Source organism: Amblyraja radiata, chromosome 7, assembly GCF_010909765.2.
Source record: "Amblyraja radiata isolate CabotCenter1 chromosome 7, sAmbRad1.1.pri, whole genome shotgun sequence".
In the NCBI taxonomy this organism is placed as follows: Eukaryota; Metazoa; Chordata; class Chondrichthyes; order Rajiformes; family Rajidae; genus Amblyraja; species Amblyraja radiata.
Window position 1 is genome coordinate 33698543 of NC_045962.1, and position 22795 is coordinate 33721337.

The 22795-nt window shown below is 39.4% G+C and overlaps 1 protein-coding gene across 3 annotated transcripts in view; it reads right to left on the reverse strand.

Annotated features, from left to right (window-relative positions):
- ccdc148 (coiled-coil domain containing 148) overlaps positions 1-22795 on the reverse strand; it is a 64411-nt gene that overhangs the window by 39780 nt on the left and 1836 nt on the right. Inside the window, exons 2-4 of one of the 3 annotated variants that reach the window (XM_033024090.1) lie at positions 18636-18695; positions 16543-16664; positions 1970-2073 (exon numbers count right to left, since the gene is read on the reverse strand). In XM_033024090.1, the coding sequence (XP_032879981.1) occupies positions 1970-2073; positions 16543-16664; positions 18636-18690 (281 nt within the window). In that variant the 5' untranslated portion in view covers positions 18691-18695. The remainder of the gene's footprint in view (positions 1-1969; positions 2074-16542; positions 16665-18635; positions 18696-22795) is intronic. The other 2 variants (XM_033024091.1, XM_033024093.1) reach the window with 2 other exon arrangements.

The window sequence follows — 22795 nt, forward strand, 5'->3', positions numbered from 1 at the left end:
TGAAGAGGATGTTAGGAGGTTGCAGGGTGAGCTGGACAGGTTGAGTGAGTGGGCAGATGCATGGCAGATGCAGTATAATATAGATAAATGTGAGGTTATCCACTTTGATGGCAAAAACAAGGGGGCAGATTATTATCTCAATGGGGTTAGGTTAGGTAAGGGGGAGATACAGCGAGGCTTGGGTGTCCTTGTACACCGGTCACTGAAAGTTGGCGTGCAGGTACAGCAGGCAGTGAAGAAAGCTAATGGAATGTTAGCCTTCATAACAAGTGGATTTCAGTATAGGAGTAGAGAGGTTCTTCTGCAGTTGTATAGGGCTCTGGTAAGACCACATCTGGAGTATTGCGTACAGTTTTGGTCTCCTAATTTGAGGAAGGACATCCTTGTGATTGAGGCAGTGCAGCGTAGGTTCACGAGATTGATCCCTGGGATGGCGGGACTGTCATATGAGGAAAGATTGAAAAGACTAGGCTTGTGTTCACTGGAGTTTAGAAGGATGAGGGGGTTCTTATAGAAACATATAACATTATAAAAGGACTGGACATGCTAAATGCAGGAAAATTGTTCCCAACGTTGGGCGAATCCAGAACCAGGGGCCACAGTCTTAGAATAATGGGGAGGCCATTTAAGACTGAGGTGAGAAAAAACTTTTTCACTCAGAGAGTTGTGAATTTGTGGAATTCCCTGCCACAGAGGGCAGTGGAGGCCAAATCACTGTGAGTTAGATAGAGCTCTAGGGGCTAGTGGAATCAAGGGATATGTGGAGAAGGCAGGCACGGGTTATTAATTGGAGACGATCAGCCATGATCGCAATGAATGGTGGTGCTGGCTCGAAGGGCCGAATGGCCTCCTCCTGCACCTATATTCTATGTATCTATGTTTCTAAGATGACAGGAAAGAGATTAATTGCATAAAAATAAATAGTTCATTGTTCTGCACGTCAACATGCCATGGTAAGTATTGATTAAAATGGAAAAGATGAGAGCTCTGAATTGATTAAGGAAGAAGCAACATTGGGGACAGCAGCTGAATAAGAGCCCGCCTAATGCATAGAGACAAATGGCATAAAAAATATAAATGAAGAAATAACCGAAACAGAATTTTCAGTGCCCTTGAAAGCAAGTTGACAAAGACATGTTGAAGGAGCACTCTGGTATGCACATGATATTGCAGGATATAAACTATTAAACTCCAGAGTACATCATACAGAATCATATAGCCTGCACTAGAACTACTCCACATGTTACACACCTTTACACAGAGCACTCTGGAAGAGAAAGAGAGAAATTCTCACTCCCAGATCTACTGCGTTGGTTCAATTTACAAATGACTCTGGTTGGCAAATTGCCAAGCAACATCTTGAAATAATATACCTCTAGATTCCACAGCCAAAAACTAACATGACTGCATACATGGAAGAAGCCTTGTTTTTCTTCACAAAAACTACAAGAAGGTAAAGTTGGAAATTATAAAGAGAAACAAATTGAATCAGAATGAAGTGATACTGATGAATAAAGAAATATCTCTTGAGAAGCCATTAGGAGGTGTTATTTTATACTATTTTAGCCATGTGTCAAGAGTGTTTAATTGTCATATTTATCGACAACAGAATAGAATTCTCATTTGCAGCAGCATAACAGGCATGTAAACAATACACACAAACAATATACAAAAAACAACAATACCAATAAATTAATAACCACAGTACTAATGAAAGAATATTTCACATCACATTTCTAACCTATGTAGATCATTCCATTTAGGTAGTCTAATAGATTTTGATCAAAATGTGATTCTATTTGACTTCAGAATTCAAGGATGAGGGAGAGAATGAATGTACACTTTAAAATAATACATAGTAACACAGTATCATAGTATTTTATTAACGGATTTAAATGTTTATTGTAATATGCTTGTGAAGTTCGATTACAAATGAATCTGGAAAGAACATTTCATGTCTAAATCTTACCTAGCTTCGGTTAGTCTTGATTGTTCCTGCCACCATGCCTGGTGATGCTGCTTAATAATTGTTTTCTCTTTGTTAATCTTTGCTGCTTGTAAAATGTTTTCAAACTGTATTATTGATCATTTAAAAAAAATAAGTTAGATTTCCCATGATTAGAATCTGCATCCACCAACAAATCTGGTTTTACCAGTCAGTTATGATCTCAGTTTACAGCAAGAACATTACAACTGACAGAGGATAAAAGGAAAAACAAGACAGACTTTTGTCTTTCATCTCAAATATGTAATCCTTTCATCTGTGTAAGGATGTCAAGCGATGACAGAATTACATTTGGGTCTGATAAACCAATGTTCTGGAATGGTTTGCCAGAACTTGAAGTATTCTGACTTGAAGAATTGTTGTTGATTTGCAAAGGATCTGTCATGTCCAATAAAACCTATTTGAATATCTCTGAAGCATTGGACAGGGATGTCATTGCATGTTATTTATGTGGGCTTCCAGAAGACAGTTGATAAAGTTCCTCAAAAGCCGTTATTTAGAGTTGAAGCCAATGGAATCGAAGTCCAATTATTGGCTCACCTTGAAGAAATGCACAAGCTCGGCCAAGCATTGAAGTCTGGGGAGAGCTTAATGCCATGTCGTGGGTGTGAAATGAAAGATGGGTCTGAAGGGATAGATGGAGCACTCTGCACATCTGCAGGATAGAAGGAGTTTTGGGAGGGAGAGAATGTAGAAAGTGGGAGAGAAGAGGGAGTGTGTTGCCATCTTGCAACATGGCTCATCTCTCTCTCTCTCCTACTGTCCCTCTTTTCCTTATTCTATACCCAGTCTCGTTCCCCAACCCCCCCCCCCCCCACCCCCCACCGCCCCCCCCCCCCCCCCCCCCCCCGCCCCCCATCCCACATTAGCACTCTCTCATTCCCAATTCTATCTGATTCCTTCAATTCCTTTTCCTTCTCATTCATTCTTTTTTCCACTTACCAAAATTAGTCTGTTTCCCTTTCTCACATGTGTTCACAAGATTCAGAGGCAGAGCCCAGCACAAGAGTAAAAACTATTGGCTGAAGTATTTGCAAACATTTTCATTCAGAAGTGTGGGTAATTCATTTCAACCTATTCCCAATGTTCCTACACCAAGACTCTCTTGGACTCTCCACCACTGCCCCGTCGATGAAGACAGATTTGTGGATTTCCATGTTAAACCAACTTCTTCAACCCTGCAAACCTGCAAGAAATCAGTGGTTCTCTGTCCTCTTCAACTTCATGATTTACTTTGCCCTCACCTTGAATCTCTGATTATCTTGTCCATAATGATTGGCATGTTTTTGTTTGTCGCGTTAATAGGCTTGCAGAGATGCAGCAAGTAAGAATTTCATTGTTCCATTGCTAGTACGTATGGCAATTAAACACTCTTTTGACTTGTTTCTCTCCCTCGCTTTCCTGTTCTCCTCATCCCTGTCCACTGCTATCCACCCCTTCCAGCTAACATCCTTCTTATCCTTTTGTTTATATTCCTTAACACCCACTTCCTTTTGCAGGACATTGTATACATTAAAAGGCAGATTAAAGGTACGCCAAAAATGGTGTTTAAATTCAATATTTACAAAGCCATTTGCAGGAGGCAGAAAAGATTAGAAGTATACTAATGACAGCAGAGATAAAACATTGGCGTAAATCCAACAATATAAATGGAAAGATAGCAGGGAAATTAGTAAATTCCAATTTAAGCTAGGAAATTTTCATCCTTCACCTTAGTGTTATTTACCTTTCATTAGCATCTCCAAGCATCACAACGTGTTCTTGGACTTTTATCTTTTGTACTCAGAGCACAAGGGTACAATACAGGAGCAATGTAGGGTAACCTAACATCCTTCCCTCTCAATATTTCTTCGGAATGCTGGCCACCCTTTAAGCAGCCCCACTTCATCTCACAAACATTAGAGTCCTGGAAATCAGTGGGACATGAAATGTACATAGAGTGGAGAGTAAGATCCTTTCCCCCCAATGTGTGGGTGTCAAAGCCACGAGAATTAAAGGTGAGAGGTAGAAGGTTTAGAAGGGATCTGACAGGAAGTTTTCTTCCTCGCGAAGGATATTTCTCTACTGTAATGCACTGCCTGAAGAGGTGTTGGGGGCAGGGATTCTCACAATGGGCTGGTAAATAGAGCAAACACAAAGTGCTGGAGGACAAGCAGCATGTCAGGCAGCATCTGTGGAGGAATGGACCAATGACGTTTTGCGTCAGGACCTTTCTTAAGATGGATAAAGAATAGGGGGAGCTTGAAAAGGGGGGTGGGGGCAGGAAAATGCCTGACAAGTGATAGGTGAATACAGATGAGGATGGTTTGGTTGGCAGATGGGTGGAGTAAATGACAAAGGCTAGAGGTGAAAAGTAGACAAAAGGGTGCCAGATAAAGTGAGAAGAAGAAGAGTGAAATATAAAGCTGGTGGGAGTTATATGGGTGGAAGGGGACAAAGGGAGTGGGGAAAGAGTGGGGGGATAAAAGGGAAATAGGGGACGGGGAACGGAGATGATTGTACAAAGGAAGGGAAAGGAGTTAGGCAATTAGGGGTAAGAGTAAGGTAAATAGAATTAGTGCAGATGGGCACAAGAACAGCATGTATAAGGTTGGTCAAAGGATCCGTTTCAGTGTTACACAAGTTAAAGATCCTGTGACATCATAATGCTTCCACCAAATAGTGTCCTTTTCACCCACCTACTCCTGCAAATTCACATTAACTTCAGCGGAGCTGACTCGATGGGCTGAATGGCTTAATTCTGCTCCTAGGACCTATGGTCTTAATTTTCTTCATTATTTGACAAGAAATAGTCTAATCAAAATAATTTTATCGAATATATGTTGTTGAAAACTTCAAAGCTTCATTAAGTCAATATTTATAGTGCCAATAAATTTTATTTATGGAGTCAAAGGCCATAAAAAATGTTGCAAAATGTTGCCGTTGAATGGAAAATTGACATGGATCTTTGTGTTGGACATGCATGTATTGTTAAAGGTAAATCATGTGTGGAAGGATCTATTCATCCCTGCACATAGTCACTCAGCATTATTTGTGGCATTATGCTAGCTTAGATTGGTTTTGCAAAATGGAAGGATGCAGACAATGTAAATGAGCCATTTGTAGTGTTGCTGTAAACTGCGAAAGAATTAAATGTGTATCTCCATTCTCATTACATTTTAAGACTCTAAGATTTATTCTGCACTATGCCAACTGGATGTTTCCACTATGATTCCATAAACATTAGTTTTGCATCACTAACTAATATGTGTGCAATTTTGTTATAGCCTGTTTTTTTTTTGTCTCCCTGAATAAGTATGAGATTAGTACTTCCTGCTTACATTTAGGCATATGAGGAAGAGCCTCTCCACCAAACTTTCAAATGGTTGGCTGCAGGGAAAGAAGAGTGCCCAGCTCCTTAGCAAATGCATCTTTAACAGGTAGATCTGGGATGAGATGCAGAGTTATTTATCAAAGTTTATCCCAAACAGCTGCCTGAGACCCGACCCGGTGCTGGAAGGGCTGCTCAAGGAACAGACATACACACATACAAATGCAGTGAAAGGTGCGCTCTGATATGCATGAAGCTCATTAATGTTTGGAACGTGGTAATTTAGCGTGCTCTAAGGCCAAGGACGTTGTGCTAAGGGACACACTGAAGCTAGATGCGGCCGCTTCAGGCCCCTTTGGGGAGACCATAGTTTAGCACCTGCTTACCATTGCATACAAATTAGTTGAAATCTATGTTTAAACATCATGAACTATTTGCTTTAAGTATGTAATTTAAGCAAAATGCTAACATTAAATAACAAGAATAACATGACATATTTGTGGTTCAATCCTGACATTGGGTGATGTCTATGTGGAATTTGCATATTGTCCTGCGTTGTATGACTACGTTGTATGTTACCACCACATGCTATAGTCAGGTAGGTTATTTAGTCGCTGTAAGTATATTCTAGTACGTAGTTTGAGTGTTAGATTATTGGAGGAAATTGATGAGAGTGAGGGGAGAATAAAAAATGGGATTGATGTGGACTCATAGAAACAAGGAACTGCAGAGGCAGGAGAAGGGTCTCGACCCGAAACGTCACCCATTCCTTCTCCCAGAGATGCTGCCTGTCCCGCTGAGTTACTCCAGCATTTTGTGTCTACTGCAGAGGCTGGTTTATACAAGTGGAGACAAAGTGCTGGAGTAACTCAGCAAGTCAGGCAGTCTCTCTGGAGAATATGGATAGGTCATGTTTTGGGTTGGAACCCTTCTTCAGCCTGAAAACATCAGGCTGAAGGAGGGTTCTAACCTGAGAAAAATCCCCTATCCATGTTCTCCAGAGATGCTGCCTGACCCACTGAGTTACTCCAGCACTTTGTATCTTTTAATGTGGAGTCGATGGGCTGAAGGGCCAGTTTCCATGTTGTATATCTCTATAACTTCTTTGGAAAAAGTTCTGTATTACAGAATTTTTACGTATAAAGTACATTTTGAAATGTCAAAAAAAACCAGATAACCAATTAAAAAAACACATCTAGCTATTTCTGTGCAAAAGACAGAATCTCTTTTGTAACGCTGTAAAATTGCTGCAAAATCATTTTATGCAGCTGAACTCAATAAGTCCAACCTTGGAGTACGTTTCAAATTTACAGAGGGATACCCATAAGTTTAGGACTTACTATTAATTCCATGCTGAACTACTGATCATTCAATAATTAGTGTGTGTCAATTTCATTAGAATCTGCGAGTTTATTATAATAGAAGAGACCCATAATAACAACAAACTAGATCACAAAGAATTATATCACAGCTGAGGGGTATATAATTATAACCTAAATGTGCAATTGTAGCAAATGTTACAGGCAAGAAATATTTCAAGTTATATGACATGAGAAAAACAATTACAGATAATTTACATTTTACAGATAAATTTTGTATATAATAATTATATACAGAGTATAATTAATAAATCAATTTAATCAAACGCTCGAACAGAGCCTAAGAGAATATAACATGCCCATTACTGAGACATAGCTGAAAGCAAGCCGACATTGGGTGTTCAATATTCCTGGTTACAAAGTTTTAAAAAATTACAAACTTACAAAATAAAAGCAGGAGTAGGCCACTCAATCTCTTGCTTCTGATTTTATTGTAACCATATTCCTGTCTACCGTATCTGATAAATCTATGCGGTAGGCCATTTACAATTGGAATGGAATAAGGAAACATTTCTGTACACAGAGGCTGATCAATCTTTGGAATTCAATTTCTAGATATAAAGGGAATCAATGGATAGTGTAGGAAAATGGGACTGAGGTACAAGATCCACCACGGTTGATGAATGGCAAAGTAGGTTTGGAGGACCAAATGCCTAGTTTTGCTTCTATGTCATAATCCTATAGCTCTACCAGTGGCTGGCATGTTTAGTTTAGAGATAGAGCATGGAAACAGGCCCTTTGCCCTACTGAGTCCATGCCAACCACTGATCACCCCGTTCACATTAGTTCTATGTTATCCCATTTTCTCATCCACTTCCTACACATTAGGGGGAGATTTACAGAGGCCAATTTACCTACAAATCCGCACTTTGGAATGTGGGAGGAAACTGGTGCACACGGAGGAAACCCACACGGCCACAGGGAGAATGTGCAAACTCCACACATTCAGCACCTGCGATCAGGATCAATCCTGTGTCTCTGGCACTGTGAGGCAGCAGGTCTAATAGCTGTGCTACTGTGCCACCTATGTCTTAAATATTTTTAGATTATTTCCTTCCAATCATACAATTAAATCTAGCAGCCAGTAGTATGGAGTTGCATTATGCTGGTGTAAGATGCTGACATTTGACCAAGGCAAGAATTTATTTCTCCAAGGAAGTAAAACCATAACTGGCTTAATTATCTGCCTGAACTGTCTGCCTGGTTGGCTGCACTCGTCTATTGCTATAACACCATCACCATCACATTCAGAAAGAGGTTTCACTCCATGAACCTGGGAGTTGTGCTGTCAGAATCATACACACTTATGCCCACTAGTATGGCAGCTGTCAGAATTTATTTAGTTTATAACAATCAATGATGACAGAATTATTTAATGGATTGAATGCACAGTTCAGCGTGATCCAGGGAGACTCAACTTTTGAGCCACAACAAAGCACGACTTCAGTTATTATTTTATATTTCAGCTGGTAGTATTTTAGATGTATCAACACTATGATTTGGCAACATATTGAGAACACAGTGACACACCTTTAATCTACGTATTTAAATGAGTCTTTTGATAAAAACAAAATTCCTTTTTGTATTTGCTTTGACAATCAAGTGATTCCAAATATAATGAAGTCTTTGTGTGCTGGATTATCTAGGAGGTTAGTCTCGCATTCACAGTTGGAGAGAAACTTTCCATACATCAGAAAAATACAATGAATTGTTGACAACTATTAGAGCTTGGAGCAATTTACTTTCAGAGAAGTAAATCAAAGGTTCGTGTAGCCTAACTGATTGAGGGACTCTGGAGTACAGCATCATTAAATATCCGATATATTTTAACTTATCTTTGTTCCACGTGTTTTATCATAGAGGCGCATTTTCCTTGAGTAAGCAGAAAAGCAGCTCCAAAAAATATACTTCAACCAGAACTTCAACAACCAGAATGAGCTACAAAGAGGAGCAGTGTTACTAACACCAAAACAAGATTGCATTAGCAAATGCAACGGTAAAACAAAGAGGATCTTCATAACTTCAAATTATTCTCAAATAATAACTTCAAGATTCTTCTCAGCCAAAAATTTATTTTGAATTGTAGAATTATTGCAGGATCAGACAGCTACAAATTTGCATAAATTAAATATTCATAACAGTGACAAGATACATAACTTGGTTTTAGTCTTCTATAAATGTTAGTCTGGAAACTAAGAGAACTTCCCTGCACATCTTTGAAAACTGTCACAAGACTTTTTTGGTCTCAAAAGAGGATCTACTATCATCCGATACAATTGCCCTACTCTTATAAATTGTTTTCTACTTGTAAATCTATCACTCTGCACTCTGATATATTTTTATTTGCTCTACCTTTTGTGTATGGTTTGATTGTATTCATGTACAATATTATCTGATTTGATTGGGTAGCACGCAAACAAAAGATTTTCACTCGGTACGTGTGACAATAATATACCTAAACCAACACTGCAATAACTTTTCAGCATTGCTCTCAAAGCTTAGGCTGGATTATGTGCATGCACCTCTGGAGAAGGAAATAGATCCCTGAAAGTGCTTCAATGGAGCAAAACCACAGAATTGCATATAGGTATATGAATCACATTTTGAAAACAGAATTAGAGGATTGCAAAATAAATACAGCTCGTCAAAAACAAAGCGGATTATATTTGGCAGAAATGAAGCCAATGAGGAACCCTGTATGTGGATTAGAGATAGAAATAGTGGTTTTAGCAAAAACCACAGCTGCAATCAGCAAAGGAATAAAGAATCTAGATTGATAATGAGATTAAGATTAGGGAGAATATAAAAAATAAATAAGTAAGTTTCAGTATTTAGGTGGAAAAATATTTCAATGATACAATATTATAATGATACAAAATGGACATTTACTTCAATCACTTTTTTAATATTGCTGAATTTGGAAAACAATTTCAAGACTTCCTGGACAGCTTTGGAAGTTATTAACCAAGTGCAGGTTGGAAGTAAAAGCTAATGAATTTGGAAATTATTCTCAAGAATATATTCAAAGGAACAGATACTATGTCAGCAGCATTTTTGAGGGTGACAACATTTAAGCACATCATTTAGACAACTCGAGAGGAAAAATAAATCAGTAAATGGGGATATTATCTGGGGACATGAAAAAATGCTCATTTTACAGGCTCCAATTAAAAAAGGAAGACTGGGATGGGAATAGAGTCTATAGGAGAATTAGTATAAAGTTCTGAATTTGTACTAAATAGTAAGAGATAAATAATCTCTAAAACAAATTACGAGTTTACGAATAAACTGGCAAAACTGGCCAACATTGCATATTTATATGACATATTTATGCAAAAGGGATTCCACAAAAGAACACGTGAAATCATGAAAAACAGAAAAATATAAACAGTGAACTTAATATTGGTTGCCAGATAAATAATCCAGAATAAAGAATAATTACAGAGTGACCAAATGTGATTTATAAAAATGTACACGTGGAGCCTCCTATTTGATAAAGCTATTTGAGTGAGTATATAATTGAATTAGTTAACAATGCAAACTGACCAGACTGATAGTTCCAATTGGTCCAAGGTTATAAATGCACATCATTCTTTTTACATAGTTCTTCTCTAGTTTCTACAGATCAAAATTAATAATTCTAATGGTAACCCATAGTTTGCCAAAAAATGTTCATGGAGATCGTGCAGTGATCGTGGCTTGTTAGCCCCACTCTTAGAGTCAAACAACGTGGAAACAGACCCTTCAGCCCAACTTGCCCTCGCCGACTAACATGCCCCACCCACACCGGTCCCACACACGCGCTTGGTCCACAAGTCTCTAACCTATCCAGTCCTGTCCAAATATCCTTTAAATGTTATGATAGTACTTTTATCCTGTGATAAGCTAGTACCTGCTGAACTATCCAGTTCCTTAAGAATAGGTGGGTTACCCATTTCATCTATACTCAATCAACCTCTAGTAGTATAGGAAGTAGACAGATTAAAGGCTATTACATTAATCTTATATTACTAAAAGTAAGATCTTCACCACTTCCTGTTTTTCTGTTTCATGATTTTTGAAAAAACGCTACCACTTATGGCTGTGATTTTTGGCCATCTTACTCAGTCCCCCTCCGCTGCGCAGGACAAGAGGATTTTTCCCATCGATGAAAAATAAAAGAGTTATTAATGTTTAAAAAATGTTGACATTCTCTCTGCTGCCCCTTCTGGTGGGAGGGGGAGGGACTATAAAACCTGGAAATGTTGTGCCTCGCTCAGTCTCTGCAAGATGGAGGAAGTGACAGGGTCACGTCTCTCTGAGCTGTGAATAACACTGAACACATGTCTACTCAACGGTGAGTGCCCTTAATGTGGTTTGAAAATGAAAATGTGGTTGCTTTAAAATGCTGCACTGCAAATGGTTGTTGGTGGTGGGTAACTGCTTTCAAATGCTGCACTGCAAATGGTTGTTGGTGGTGGTAATTTGACAACTTCCTGTTTGCACTGTATATTGATTTTAGATAAAACGCTACTACTTACGGCTGTGCTTTTTGGCCATCTTACTCAGTCCCCCTCCGCTCATCCGGTGCAGAGGATTCTTCCCATCAATGAAAAATAAAATTGTTATTAGTGTTTAAAAAAATGTCGAGAATGTCAATCACTGCATGAAAGCCACGCCCCTTCCAGTGGGAGGGGGGAGGGATTATAAAACCCGGAAGTGTGGGTGTGGCTCAGTCTCTGCAAGATGGGGGAGGGAGAAGTCATGACTGTCTGAGCTGTGAATCAACTGAACACACTGAATGTCTACTGAACTGTGAGTGTGGTGTATATGTGGCGTTTTGTGTGGTTTTATGGTGGTTTCACCCTGCTTGAAATGGTATGAAACTGCATTTGAATGTGGTGGCCTTGCACCCTGCATGAAATGGTATGAAACTGCATTTGAATTTGGTGGCCTTGCACCCTGCATGAAATGGTATGAAACTGCATTTGAATTTGGTGGCCTTGCACCCAGCATGAAATGGTATGAAACTGCACTTGAGTTTTGTGGCCCTGCACCCTGCTTGAAGTGGTATGAAACTACACTTGAATTTGGTGGCCTTGCACCCTGCTTGAAATGAAATTTCAAGGAATAGCCGTGAGTCAACTGCTCGCCCACTAGCTTTGAATGAGCTGCCAGCACATCAGGCTTGAGTGACTGAGCTGTCACCCCAAGAATCCATTTGGCCCACAATGTCCAAACTAGCCCTCTGGAAACCAGTCCCTTCAGCCCACAATACCCATACTAGCGCTCCAGAAAGCCCTCCCCACTGGCCACCAACATTGGAATTGGTGGAGAGGTGGAATATTGCGTTGGGGGACCAGCCCTCCCGTGTGAACATGGGACCCAACGGGTCCCACTTAGTCTAGTATTGTATAGTTCCTCCTGCCCACAATCCTCAAGTAATTTACAATGAACAATATGAATAAATGTTTATTAAAAAATATATATAAAAAAGGTGAAAGTATGTAAAATTATGAGAGGCATAGGTAGGGGAGACAGTCAGAACCTTTCTCCCAGGGTGGAAATGTCAGACTAGAGGGAATAGCTTTAAGATGAGAGAGGTATGAGATGTGAAGGGCAAGAGTTTTTACAGAGAGAGTGGTGGATGCCTGGCGTTGTGGTAGAGGCAGATCCTTCACAGATCCTTCCACAGTGGCTGTCTGACACACTAAGTTCCTACATCAATTTGTTTTTTGCACAGGATTCCAGCACCTGCAGCCTCTTATGTTTCTTAAATAGGTCTTTATAACTTTGACAAGCTTTAGCAACTGAGATATTTAAGAGTTCATTTCAAGGTCTCAGCTACTTATAATCTAGATTAATGATTTAAACAAAGGATCAAAGTAATGTATCCAAATTTGCCAATAACAAAGATAGATGAGAAAATGAATTGTGAATGAAAACAAAGAATCTACAAAAAGACATGAACATGTTAGGTGAAGGGTAACACGGATAATACAATACCCAGAGGGGATTTTCATCTATATATGGTCTGAGGCAAACTAAGTTAGCAATAATTCATAGAATACATAAGATAGGATTTTTAAGTTTAGTATGTTAAGGAACCAAAGTGAGACAGGCTATTTGATATCCATATGAGGATATTATATATGAGGAATGGTTTATTAATAACCTGCTACTCAGTGAACCTCCAGGGAACAGTGATCGTAATAGCTTTAAGTGAGAGGGGGGGGAGGGGCGGTGGTGGGGGGTGTGGGGGGGGGGCAGGCAGCGTGGACTCGACGTGTGAGGGAGGGGGGTTGTGGGCAGCGTCGGAGGAGAGTGCTGGAATTTTTTTTTGTAAAACGCCAATCAATCTTTGAGTCAATGAATAGACTCGACTTTTGACTTGACCCCTCCTCCATCATACACTCCCCGCCCACACACACTCCCTCCCCCCCTAGTGCGGCCCAGTCGTACTGAAGATGATGGCACGCAGCATTCTCTTTCAAGCTGCTGCTGCTGCCGTTACCGTTGGCAACCCCCAACGTAATATTCCACCACTCAAAAATTCCCCTAACGCAACCCGTTTCCACCACTCACCAGTTCCCCCAACTTTCTCTCTCTCTCTCTCTCTTTCTTTCTCTCTCTCTCTCTCTCTCTCTCCCTCTCTCTCTCTCTCTCTCTCTCTCTCTCCATCGATGGCGGCACACAGAATTCTCCTCCAAGCTTCTGCTGCCGTTACCGTTGGCAACCTCTTCTTCAAGCTGCTGCTGTTACCATTGCCAACATCCCATTGTGATGTCATTGTCGCAGCTTGTGTAAATGAGAGCCGATTGTGATTGGTGGACTGTGAGATGGCATGTGACATCATCACTGGAAGCTGCTGGAAGACTCTCTCAGAAGCCATTTTGGCTTTTTTTCCAAATTAATCATCAATAACGTGAAATATAGCATGAAATCTGAAGGGAAAAATATGAGTAAGAATGTGGAAAAGTGTCAGCGCTACCACTACAAAAAAAAACATACACACATACATACAAGATGCACACATACATACAAGATTAGAGTTTTATAAATATATAGATGCCTTCACTGATGAAGGGCAATGTGGCAAAAGCTAGTTCACAACCCTCTCCGCCAGTGACTCCACTTTCAGGAAACTATGTACTTGTACTTCTATATCCTTCATAGAAACATAGAAAATAGGTGCAGGAGTAGGCCATTCAGCCCTTCGAGCCTGCACCGCCATTCAATATGATCATGGCTGATCATCCAACTCAGTATCCTGTACCTGCCTTCTCTCCATACCCCCTGATACCTTTAGCCACAAGGGCCACATCTAACTCCCTCTTAAATATAGCCAATGAACTGGCCTCAACTACCTTCTGTGGCAGAGAATTCCAGAGATTCACCACTCTTTGTGTGAAAAATGTTTTTCTCATATCGGTCCTAAAAGATTTCCCCCTTATCCTTAAACTGTGACCACTTGTTCTGGACGTCCCCAACATCGGGAACAATCTTCCTACATCTAGCCTGTCCAACCCCTTAAGAATTTTGTAAGTTTCTATAAGATCCCCCCTCAATCTTCTAAATTCTAGCTTCTAGCTAAATTCTGTTCTACAACACTTCTCAGGGCCCCGCATGTTCACTGTGAAAGCCCTAACCTCGTTTGACTTCCCAAAATACAACACCTCACACTCATCTGCATTGAATTTATTTTGCCATTCTATTTTGCCCCCTTGCCCAGCTGATCAAGATCGAACTGCAATTCTTGCTTCACTGTCTACGATACCAGCTATTTTAGTGTTATCTGCAAACTTAGAGTTGTAGAGTCATAGAATGATACAGTGTGGAAACAGGCCCTTCGGCCCAACTCGCCCACACCAGCCAACAATGTCCCAGCTACCCTAGTCCCACTTGCCTCCAAACCTGTCCTATCCATGTACCTGTCTAACTGTTTCTTAAACGATGGGATAGTCCCAGACTCAACTACCTCCACTGGCAGCTTGTTCCAAACACCCACCACCTTTTGTGTGAAAAAGTTACCCCTCGGATTCCTATTAAATCTTAAATCTTTTCCCCTTCACCTTGAACCTATGTCCTCTAGTCCTCGATTCCCCTACTGGCCATCGTGCATCTACCCGGTCTAGTCAAGTTCAAGTGAGTTTATTGTCATGTGTCCCTGTATAGGACAATGAAATTCTTGCTTTGCTTAAGCACACAGAAAATAGTAGGCATTTACTACAAAACAGATAAATGTGTCCATATACCATGATATAAATATATACACACATGAATAAATAAACTGGTAGTGCAAATAACAGAAAGTGGTTGCTAATAATCAGGGTTTTGTCCGAGCAGGGAGATGAGTGTGTGGCCAGGATGGTGTGGGTCTTTGATGATACTGCCAGCCTTTTTGAGGCAGCGACTGCGATAAATCCCCTCGATGGAAGGAAGGTCAGAGCCGATGATGGACTGGGCAGTGTTTACTACTTTTTGTAGTCTTTTCCTCTCCAGGGCGCTCAAATTTCCGAACCAAGCCACGATGCAACCGGTCAGCATGCTCTCGACTGTGCAGCTGTAGAAGTTAGAGAGAGTCTTCCTTGACAATCCGACTCTCCGTAATCTTCTCAGGAAGTAGAGGCGCTGATGAGCTTTTTTGATAATTGCGTTAGTGTTCTCGGACCAGGAAAGATCTTCAGAGATGTGCACCCCCAGGAATTTGAAGTTCTTGACCCTTTCAACCATCGACCCGTTGATATAAATGGGGCTGTGGGTCCCCCTCCTACTCCTTCCAAAGTCCACAATCAGTTCCTTGGTTTTGCTGGTGTTCAGGGCCAGGTTATTGCGCTGGCACCATATGGACAGTTGCTCGATCTCTCTTCTGTACTCTGACTCATCCCCATCAGTGATACGCCCCACAATAGTGGTGTCGTCAGCGAACTTGATGATGGAGTTCGCACTGTGGTTCGCTACGCAGTCATGGGTATAGAGTGAGTACAGCAGGGGGCTGAGCACGCAGCCTTGAGGTGCTCCCGTGCTGATTGTTATTGAGGCTGACACATTTCCACCAATACGAACAGACTGTGGTCTGTGGACGAGGAAGTCGAGGATCCAGTTGCAGAGGGATGCGCAGAGAGATGCGCAGAGACCCAGTTCTGCGAGTTTGGTAACCAGTTTGGAGGGGATGATTGTGTTAAATGCCGAGCTGTAATCAATGAATAACAGCCTGACATATGAGTTTTTGTTGTCCAAGTGGTCCAGTGCGGAGTGGAGGGCCAGCGAGATCGCATCCACCGTTAACAACAATTAAGAATAAGCTCTCTAGTAGGGTCCTGGCCCAAATGTCACCCAGAGATGCTGCCTGACCCTCTGTTATTCCAGCACAATGTGTTTTTTTATAAACCAGCATCTGCAGTTTCTTGTCTCTACTTTTTAAAGTTATTTAGTATTACTTTCAACAAAATTACCTTCTAATATTTGGAAATTATATAGGATTGATGTTTCCAATATTCAAATAATATCGTTGTTGTCTCAATAGTGAAATTAAGATTTTTATAACTGGTATGCAATTTATTTTTCTCCTGCATGTGTCCTTATCTCTTGATCCAGTATTATTCAAATGTTCACAGCAGCAAGGAACAATTTGTCAACCTGCTCCCTCTAAATAAATGTGTATAGACATGCAAGTGGCCAGAGATAGTCTCTATTACAGTCAAATGAATAATCTATTATTTTTTAGTAAACTATACTAAAATGTGAACATTTCATAGAAGGAAATAAACAAAAAGACAAAGCTTTTGAGAATACATGGTTATTTATCTTTGGACAAAATTTAGCCGTGTGGAAATTTTTGTTAACGGGTTTGTTCGGAATTGATTTACCTTGCGATCAGTGTCAAGACATGCCATCCTTTTAGCTTCAGCAAGTGCTTGAAGTTGTTGATAGTCAATTGGTTTATACGTCTGACTTCCAACACCATTTTTTATTCTTATAACCAGTTTCTCTAATGGAAAATTATAGAAGCAGAAAATGTTTCACAATACATTCCTAGATATGCAAAGGAAAACCAAGTGCACAAGAAAATGAAACATAATAAAGTCACCAGTTATTGTGAGATCTTACGTCCTTCACAGTAATATTCAACCTTGACTGATATAATTTAGATTATTTATTTGTTGCTTTACTGTTTCCATATTATCTAGTTCTACCCTATCTTACCAAACGTTAAATATGTTATCCTATTTATATTACAGGATAAATTCTGAATCTGTATTTTGGAATTTTATTTGGTCCAACTGAAAATTATAAAGTCTTCTTTCTAACAAATAGAAAACAAATATTTTAACACATTGTTCAAAACATATTTTGTATTCAGACCAAAATTACATAGCCACTAGCCACTTGCCCTTGACAATGACATTATATACATAATTATTTTTGTTTCATGCATCTGTAATTCATACTGAATTAAAGTAAAATATGAAAATACCAGAACCCAAACATCAAATATCAGGATAATTATTTTTATAAATTAATGTTAAAATTCTAAAGAGCACCTCAAAGGTACAGTCAATATAAAAGTTACATTGTTGGCTAATTGTGCTCATTATTGATCTGTTCCCTGCAAGATGTTCATATACATCCGATATAATCTTCATTAACTATTTTTTCTGTTTGGATTGTGCATCGCTCTAGTGCACATTGTCAATGAGAAGTCAAATTATTCAAGATGAAGCTGAAAAGTAGTTTATCTTAGACATTGGGAAATATATTGATTTAAAGGATGTTGAAGCATACATTATTGATACTAGGCTATTAGAATTTCAATTTTATTGTAGTTTACCTTAGATTTGGAAAGAATATGAAATAATGATTTTTGTTTTAAACAAATGGTCACTGTAGAATGTCTGGGTATCCATGAATTTCATTTGCCATTTTATTCACTTGATATTTAATAACATTTTCATCTCATCAAATCATCACTAAAGTTTTCCAAAGTTTAAAAATAAGTTGCTTAAAATAAAATGCAGTTATTTTAGGAGATTAACCACAGAATTTCAATAGCTTTTTGAAACCACAAAATGTTTCCTGCTGAGATGCTGTGTAGCTATTAGGAGCAAGGATTCAAAGTGTTTTTGCTTTGCTAAAAGCCAACAGCGATAAGCCTATCCAAGATAATCTAACTCTAAACATGCTGAAATTAAAACCTGAGACCTTTAGTTGGTGGAGCACAGCAGCATGCTACCCATACCACAAAACAGTCCATCCTTTAGACTTTCACATGAAAACATTAAAGTTGTGAACTAATCACCTTCCGATTTGTTAAAAACTTTTTCACACTTATTTCTGTCTTACATAGAAAATGGGAGCAGGGGTAGGCCATTTGGCCCGTTGAGCCAGCACCGCCATTCAATGTGATTATGGCTGATCATCCACAATCAGTACCCCTTTCCTGTCTTCTCCCCATATCCCTTGATTCCGCTAGCCCTAAGAGCTCTATCTAACTCTCTTTTGAATGCATCCAGTGAGTCGGCCTCCATTGCCTTCTGATGCAGAGAATTCCACAAATTCACAACTCTCTGGGTGAAAAGGTTTTTCCTCATATTAGTTCTAAATGGCTATATAGTTCTTCCAAGATTTATTTTACCACATTGCTTCTCCTGAAGGCATTGTTACATTGACATTTTTTTGTACAGGTTCATTTGTGAATTTGTATAACTAGCATCTGGAAATTAAGACTAGCGAGATCCTGTATTGAATCAGATCCATACATTTGCAGTTCAGGAAGAAGACATCAGATAACACACATGGATGGAACAGCTGATATTTGTCTTTTATTAAACATTGTATTATTTTAAATCAAGGGAAGTTCTCAAAAAATAACCTAGCTCAGCACCCTTTCAGGATGTACAGCCTTGATTTGATGGATAATTGTATAAACCAGCTGCAGGAAGAAAGATGTATTTTACATTACCTGCATCTTCTGCTCTGTGATTTGTGATGAACATTCTAAGATCTCTTCCACTCATTATTCCTATGGAAAAGTAAATTGCACAAATTATTTTAAACTGTTATTGTGAATTAGAGTACTTTCTTACAAGGGAAGTTGGAATATATATTATCAATAGATTATATTAATTTCTGAAATGGGTACCAATTACTTCAATAAGTGGTCTTCAGATTCAAAAAATGTCAGTAATAGGTTTGGTTGGCAGCCCTCCCCTAACACATCTGCGGCACCCAGTTATGGCTCAAGTGCACTACAGATGAGAAAGTTCCAGGCTAACATCTCTTATGGAGTCTTGCACAGCTGCCATCTTTCTGATGCAATAACAAACCAAGATGCTATCTACTTCTTCAGGAGGGTATCACGGACTATTGAATTTGCATGGTCGATTGGATGTTGTTCCAAATATGGTGTCTACTTCAATGTTATCTGGTTTGTGTAATTTTTTTCTTATTCTGTTTTGTTGTAGTAGTTTGCGAGTAGATGGGTAAGAGTCGTCAATGTATTTGTCAATTTGGAATCATGCGTAGGTCAGACAGGAAAGGAACTTCAGATTTCTATCATGTTTGCATTACATTAATGATGGAAAAATATTTCTTTATTGTAAAAATAAGTTACCAATAATCTCAAATGATAAATCGCTTTTGGTACATTGCTCTCCAAAATACATTAATTTATTTGAGAAGGATAACTTTGGATTACTTTGGAACACAGCATTTAACTCACTAATATATTGTTTCTGCCCAATGATTGAGCACACACATCAGGATGTTCAAGCCTCTTTGAAAACAATAATTTGTATTTATATAATAACCTTCCTAAAATACTTTAAACACTGACGCCAATTAAAAGAAAATATTAGGGCAGAGATAAAAAGTTCTAAGGAAGAAGTAAATTTTAATAGTATAAAAAGTATATTGAAAGAGAGAAACAGACTTTGTGAAATAATTTCCAAGCTGATTGTCTGGGCACCTGAAGAAATGTCCCTCAATTGTCAGGGGAAAGGAATTGGAATGCACAATAGTCAACGCTATTTACAGACAGGGTGTCCATAGGTATTGCTCTTCAAAGATAGGAAGTGGCAAAGCTGAACACAAGGATTGGATTTATAAAAATAAATACTTTAGTAAACCAGGAGCCAATGAAGACTAAGCTAATATATTGGTTACACAACGCAGGCTTTTGGATAAGCTCCAGTTTTGGAGGGTGGAGGGAGAAAATTGGGAATTGAAACAATTAAGCTAGGTAGTAAAATGGATGAGTGACTTTTTTGAAATACTTTAAAATGCTAAGAAATGTAGATGATGCATATGAATGCAGAATTTGTGGCTTAACCCCCAGGCACTGACAAATAGTTAACCCTAATAAGATCATGTAAGACTATGTGCTAAAGTAAGCCTTTCACTTTTTTAACACGTCAAAGAAAAGAGACCTCAGAAAAAAGGTTTATTGACATCAAGTCACATTTTCAGATGGAACTAAATAAATACTGAATGGGTACAAGATTGGAGGTTTAAAATATCTGTGACCTTGCATGATTGAACATGTCAGATGAGATCATGAGTGCTAAGCTGGCAGGAAGACAAGAATTAATATGATTGGGCTGGATCAGTGATAAAGGATTGTTGAATATTCTAGATGGGGAACTTCTACTCTGCCTGTATAGTCATAGTATCCATATGGTTGTCTGAATTGTTTGCGATGAGTCGGAAGAAGGGTCCTGACCTGAAATGTCACCTATCTATTTTCTCGAGAGATGCTACCTGACCCGCTGAGTTACTCCAGCATTTTGTGTCTATCTTTAGTATAAACACAGCATCTGCTGTTCATTTTTATTACATCCATATACAATGCCCTCCATAATGTTTGGAACATCATTAAGAAGAAAAAGAGCACTGGTGAGCTTACTAATCACAAATGGACTGGCAGGACAAGGGAGACATCCACAGCTGATGACAGAAGAATTCTCCCTATAATAAAGAAAAAAACCCAAACACCTGTCCGACAGATCAGAAACACTCTTCAGGATTTAGGTGTGGATTTGTCAATGGCCACTGTCTGCAGAAGAATTCATGAACAGAAATACAGAGGCTACACTGCAAGATGCAAACCACTGGTTAGCCGCAAAAATAGGATGGCCAGGTTACAGTTTGCCAAGAAGAACTTAAAAGAGCAACCACAGTTCTGGAAAAAGGTATTGTGGACAGATGAGACGAAGGTTAACATATCAGAGTGATGGCAATAGCAAAGTATGGAGGAGAGAAGGAACTGCCCAAGATCCAAAGCATACCACCTCATCTGTGAAACAAGGTGGTGGGGGTGTTATGGCCTGGGCATGTATGGCTGCTGAAGATAGTGGCTCACTTCATTGATGATACAACTGCTGATAGTAGCAGCATAATGAATTCTGATGTGTATAGCACATCCTATCTGCTCAAGTTCAAACAAATGCCTCAAACTCATTGGGCGGTGGTGCATTCTACAGCAAGACAATGATCCCAAACATACTGCTAACGCAACAAAGGAGTTTTTCAAAGTTAAAAAATGGTCAATTACCCGATCTGAATCCGATTGAGCATGCCTTTTATATGCTGAAGAGAAAACTGAAGGGGACTAGCCCCCAAAACAAGCATAAGCTAAAAATGGCTGCAATACAGGCCTGACAGAGCATCACCAGAGAAGACACCCAGCAACTGGTGATGTCCATGAATCGCAGACTTCAAGCAGTCATTGCATGTAAAGGATATGCAACAAAATTCTAAACATGACTACTTTCATTTACATATGATTGCTGTGTCCCAAACATTATGGTGCCCTGAAATGGGGGGGGGGACTACGTATAAACACTGCTGTAATTTCTACATGATGAAACCAAAATGTATAAAAATGGCCTTTATTTTTAAAATCTGACAATGTGCACTTTAACCACATGTGATATTTTCTATTACAAATATCAAATTGTGGAGTACAAAGGCAAATAAATAAATTAGTGTTTGTCCCAAACATTATGGAGGGCACTGTAGTTGTTCCAGTTGAGTTTCTAGTTGGTGATGGTAGAGTTATGCCAAGGATATTTGATTCAGCTCTCTCATGTTAGACATGGCTATTACCTAGCATTTCTATGGCACAAATGTTATCTGCCACATATCAGTCTAGCTCCAGGTCCTGCTACTGACAGTGGTGGGAGAGGGGTTTTCTTTTTAATTTGATGAGCTGCAAATGGAATTAAATATAGTGCAACCAGTAGCAAATCTCCCAACTTCTGACACTGATGAAGTAGTCGAAAATAATTGGCCTGAGGACACTACCCTTGGTCTGGACCATTTGCCTCCAACAATACAAGCCATCTTGATTTCTGCAAGTTATGACACCAACAAATGAATGTTTTCCCCTTGATGCCCATTGAGTTATTTTACACCAGAACTTCTTGGTGCCACACTTGGTCAAATGCTATCCAGATGTCAGGGGCAGTCACTTTTACCTGTCCTCTTAAATTGAGCTATGTCTGGATCAAATCTGTGATGAGGTGGGAAATCAAATGATCCTGGTTTTTGGGCAATGATGATCTGATCTTTGGATAGCGAGTGCGGCTTCATAGCGCTGCCGATACTACCTTCCATGACAAAGCTAATGACCTAAAATTCAGTCATTATTGAACTTGAATTGTCCTGCTTCATGTGAACAGGCTATATCTGAGCAACTTCCAATGTAGCTGGGCAGATGCCAGTGTTGTAACTGTCTGGAACTGCAGAGCTAATGGGATAACTGATTCTGGCATCTAAATCTTCAACAAGACCACCTCTTAACATACAAAGTGCTGGAAAAACACAGCAGGTCAGGCAGCATCTGTGGAGGGAATGGACAGTCGAGGTTTCAGGTCAAGACATTCTTCTGTCTGTGTTCCTCCAGCATTATATTTTGTTCGATTCCAGCAATCTGCAGTTTTTTGTGTCTCCTCCTCCTAACAACTGCATAATCAATTCAGTCCATTTATTGGACCGAATATCAGATATGATATTAACATTATAGGACACAAAGTGCTGGAGTAAATCAGCAATCAGGCAGCATCTCTGGAGAAAAAGGATGGGTGACGTTTGGGGTCTGGACCTTTCTTCAGACAGGATGCT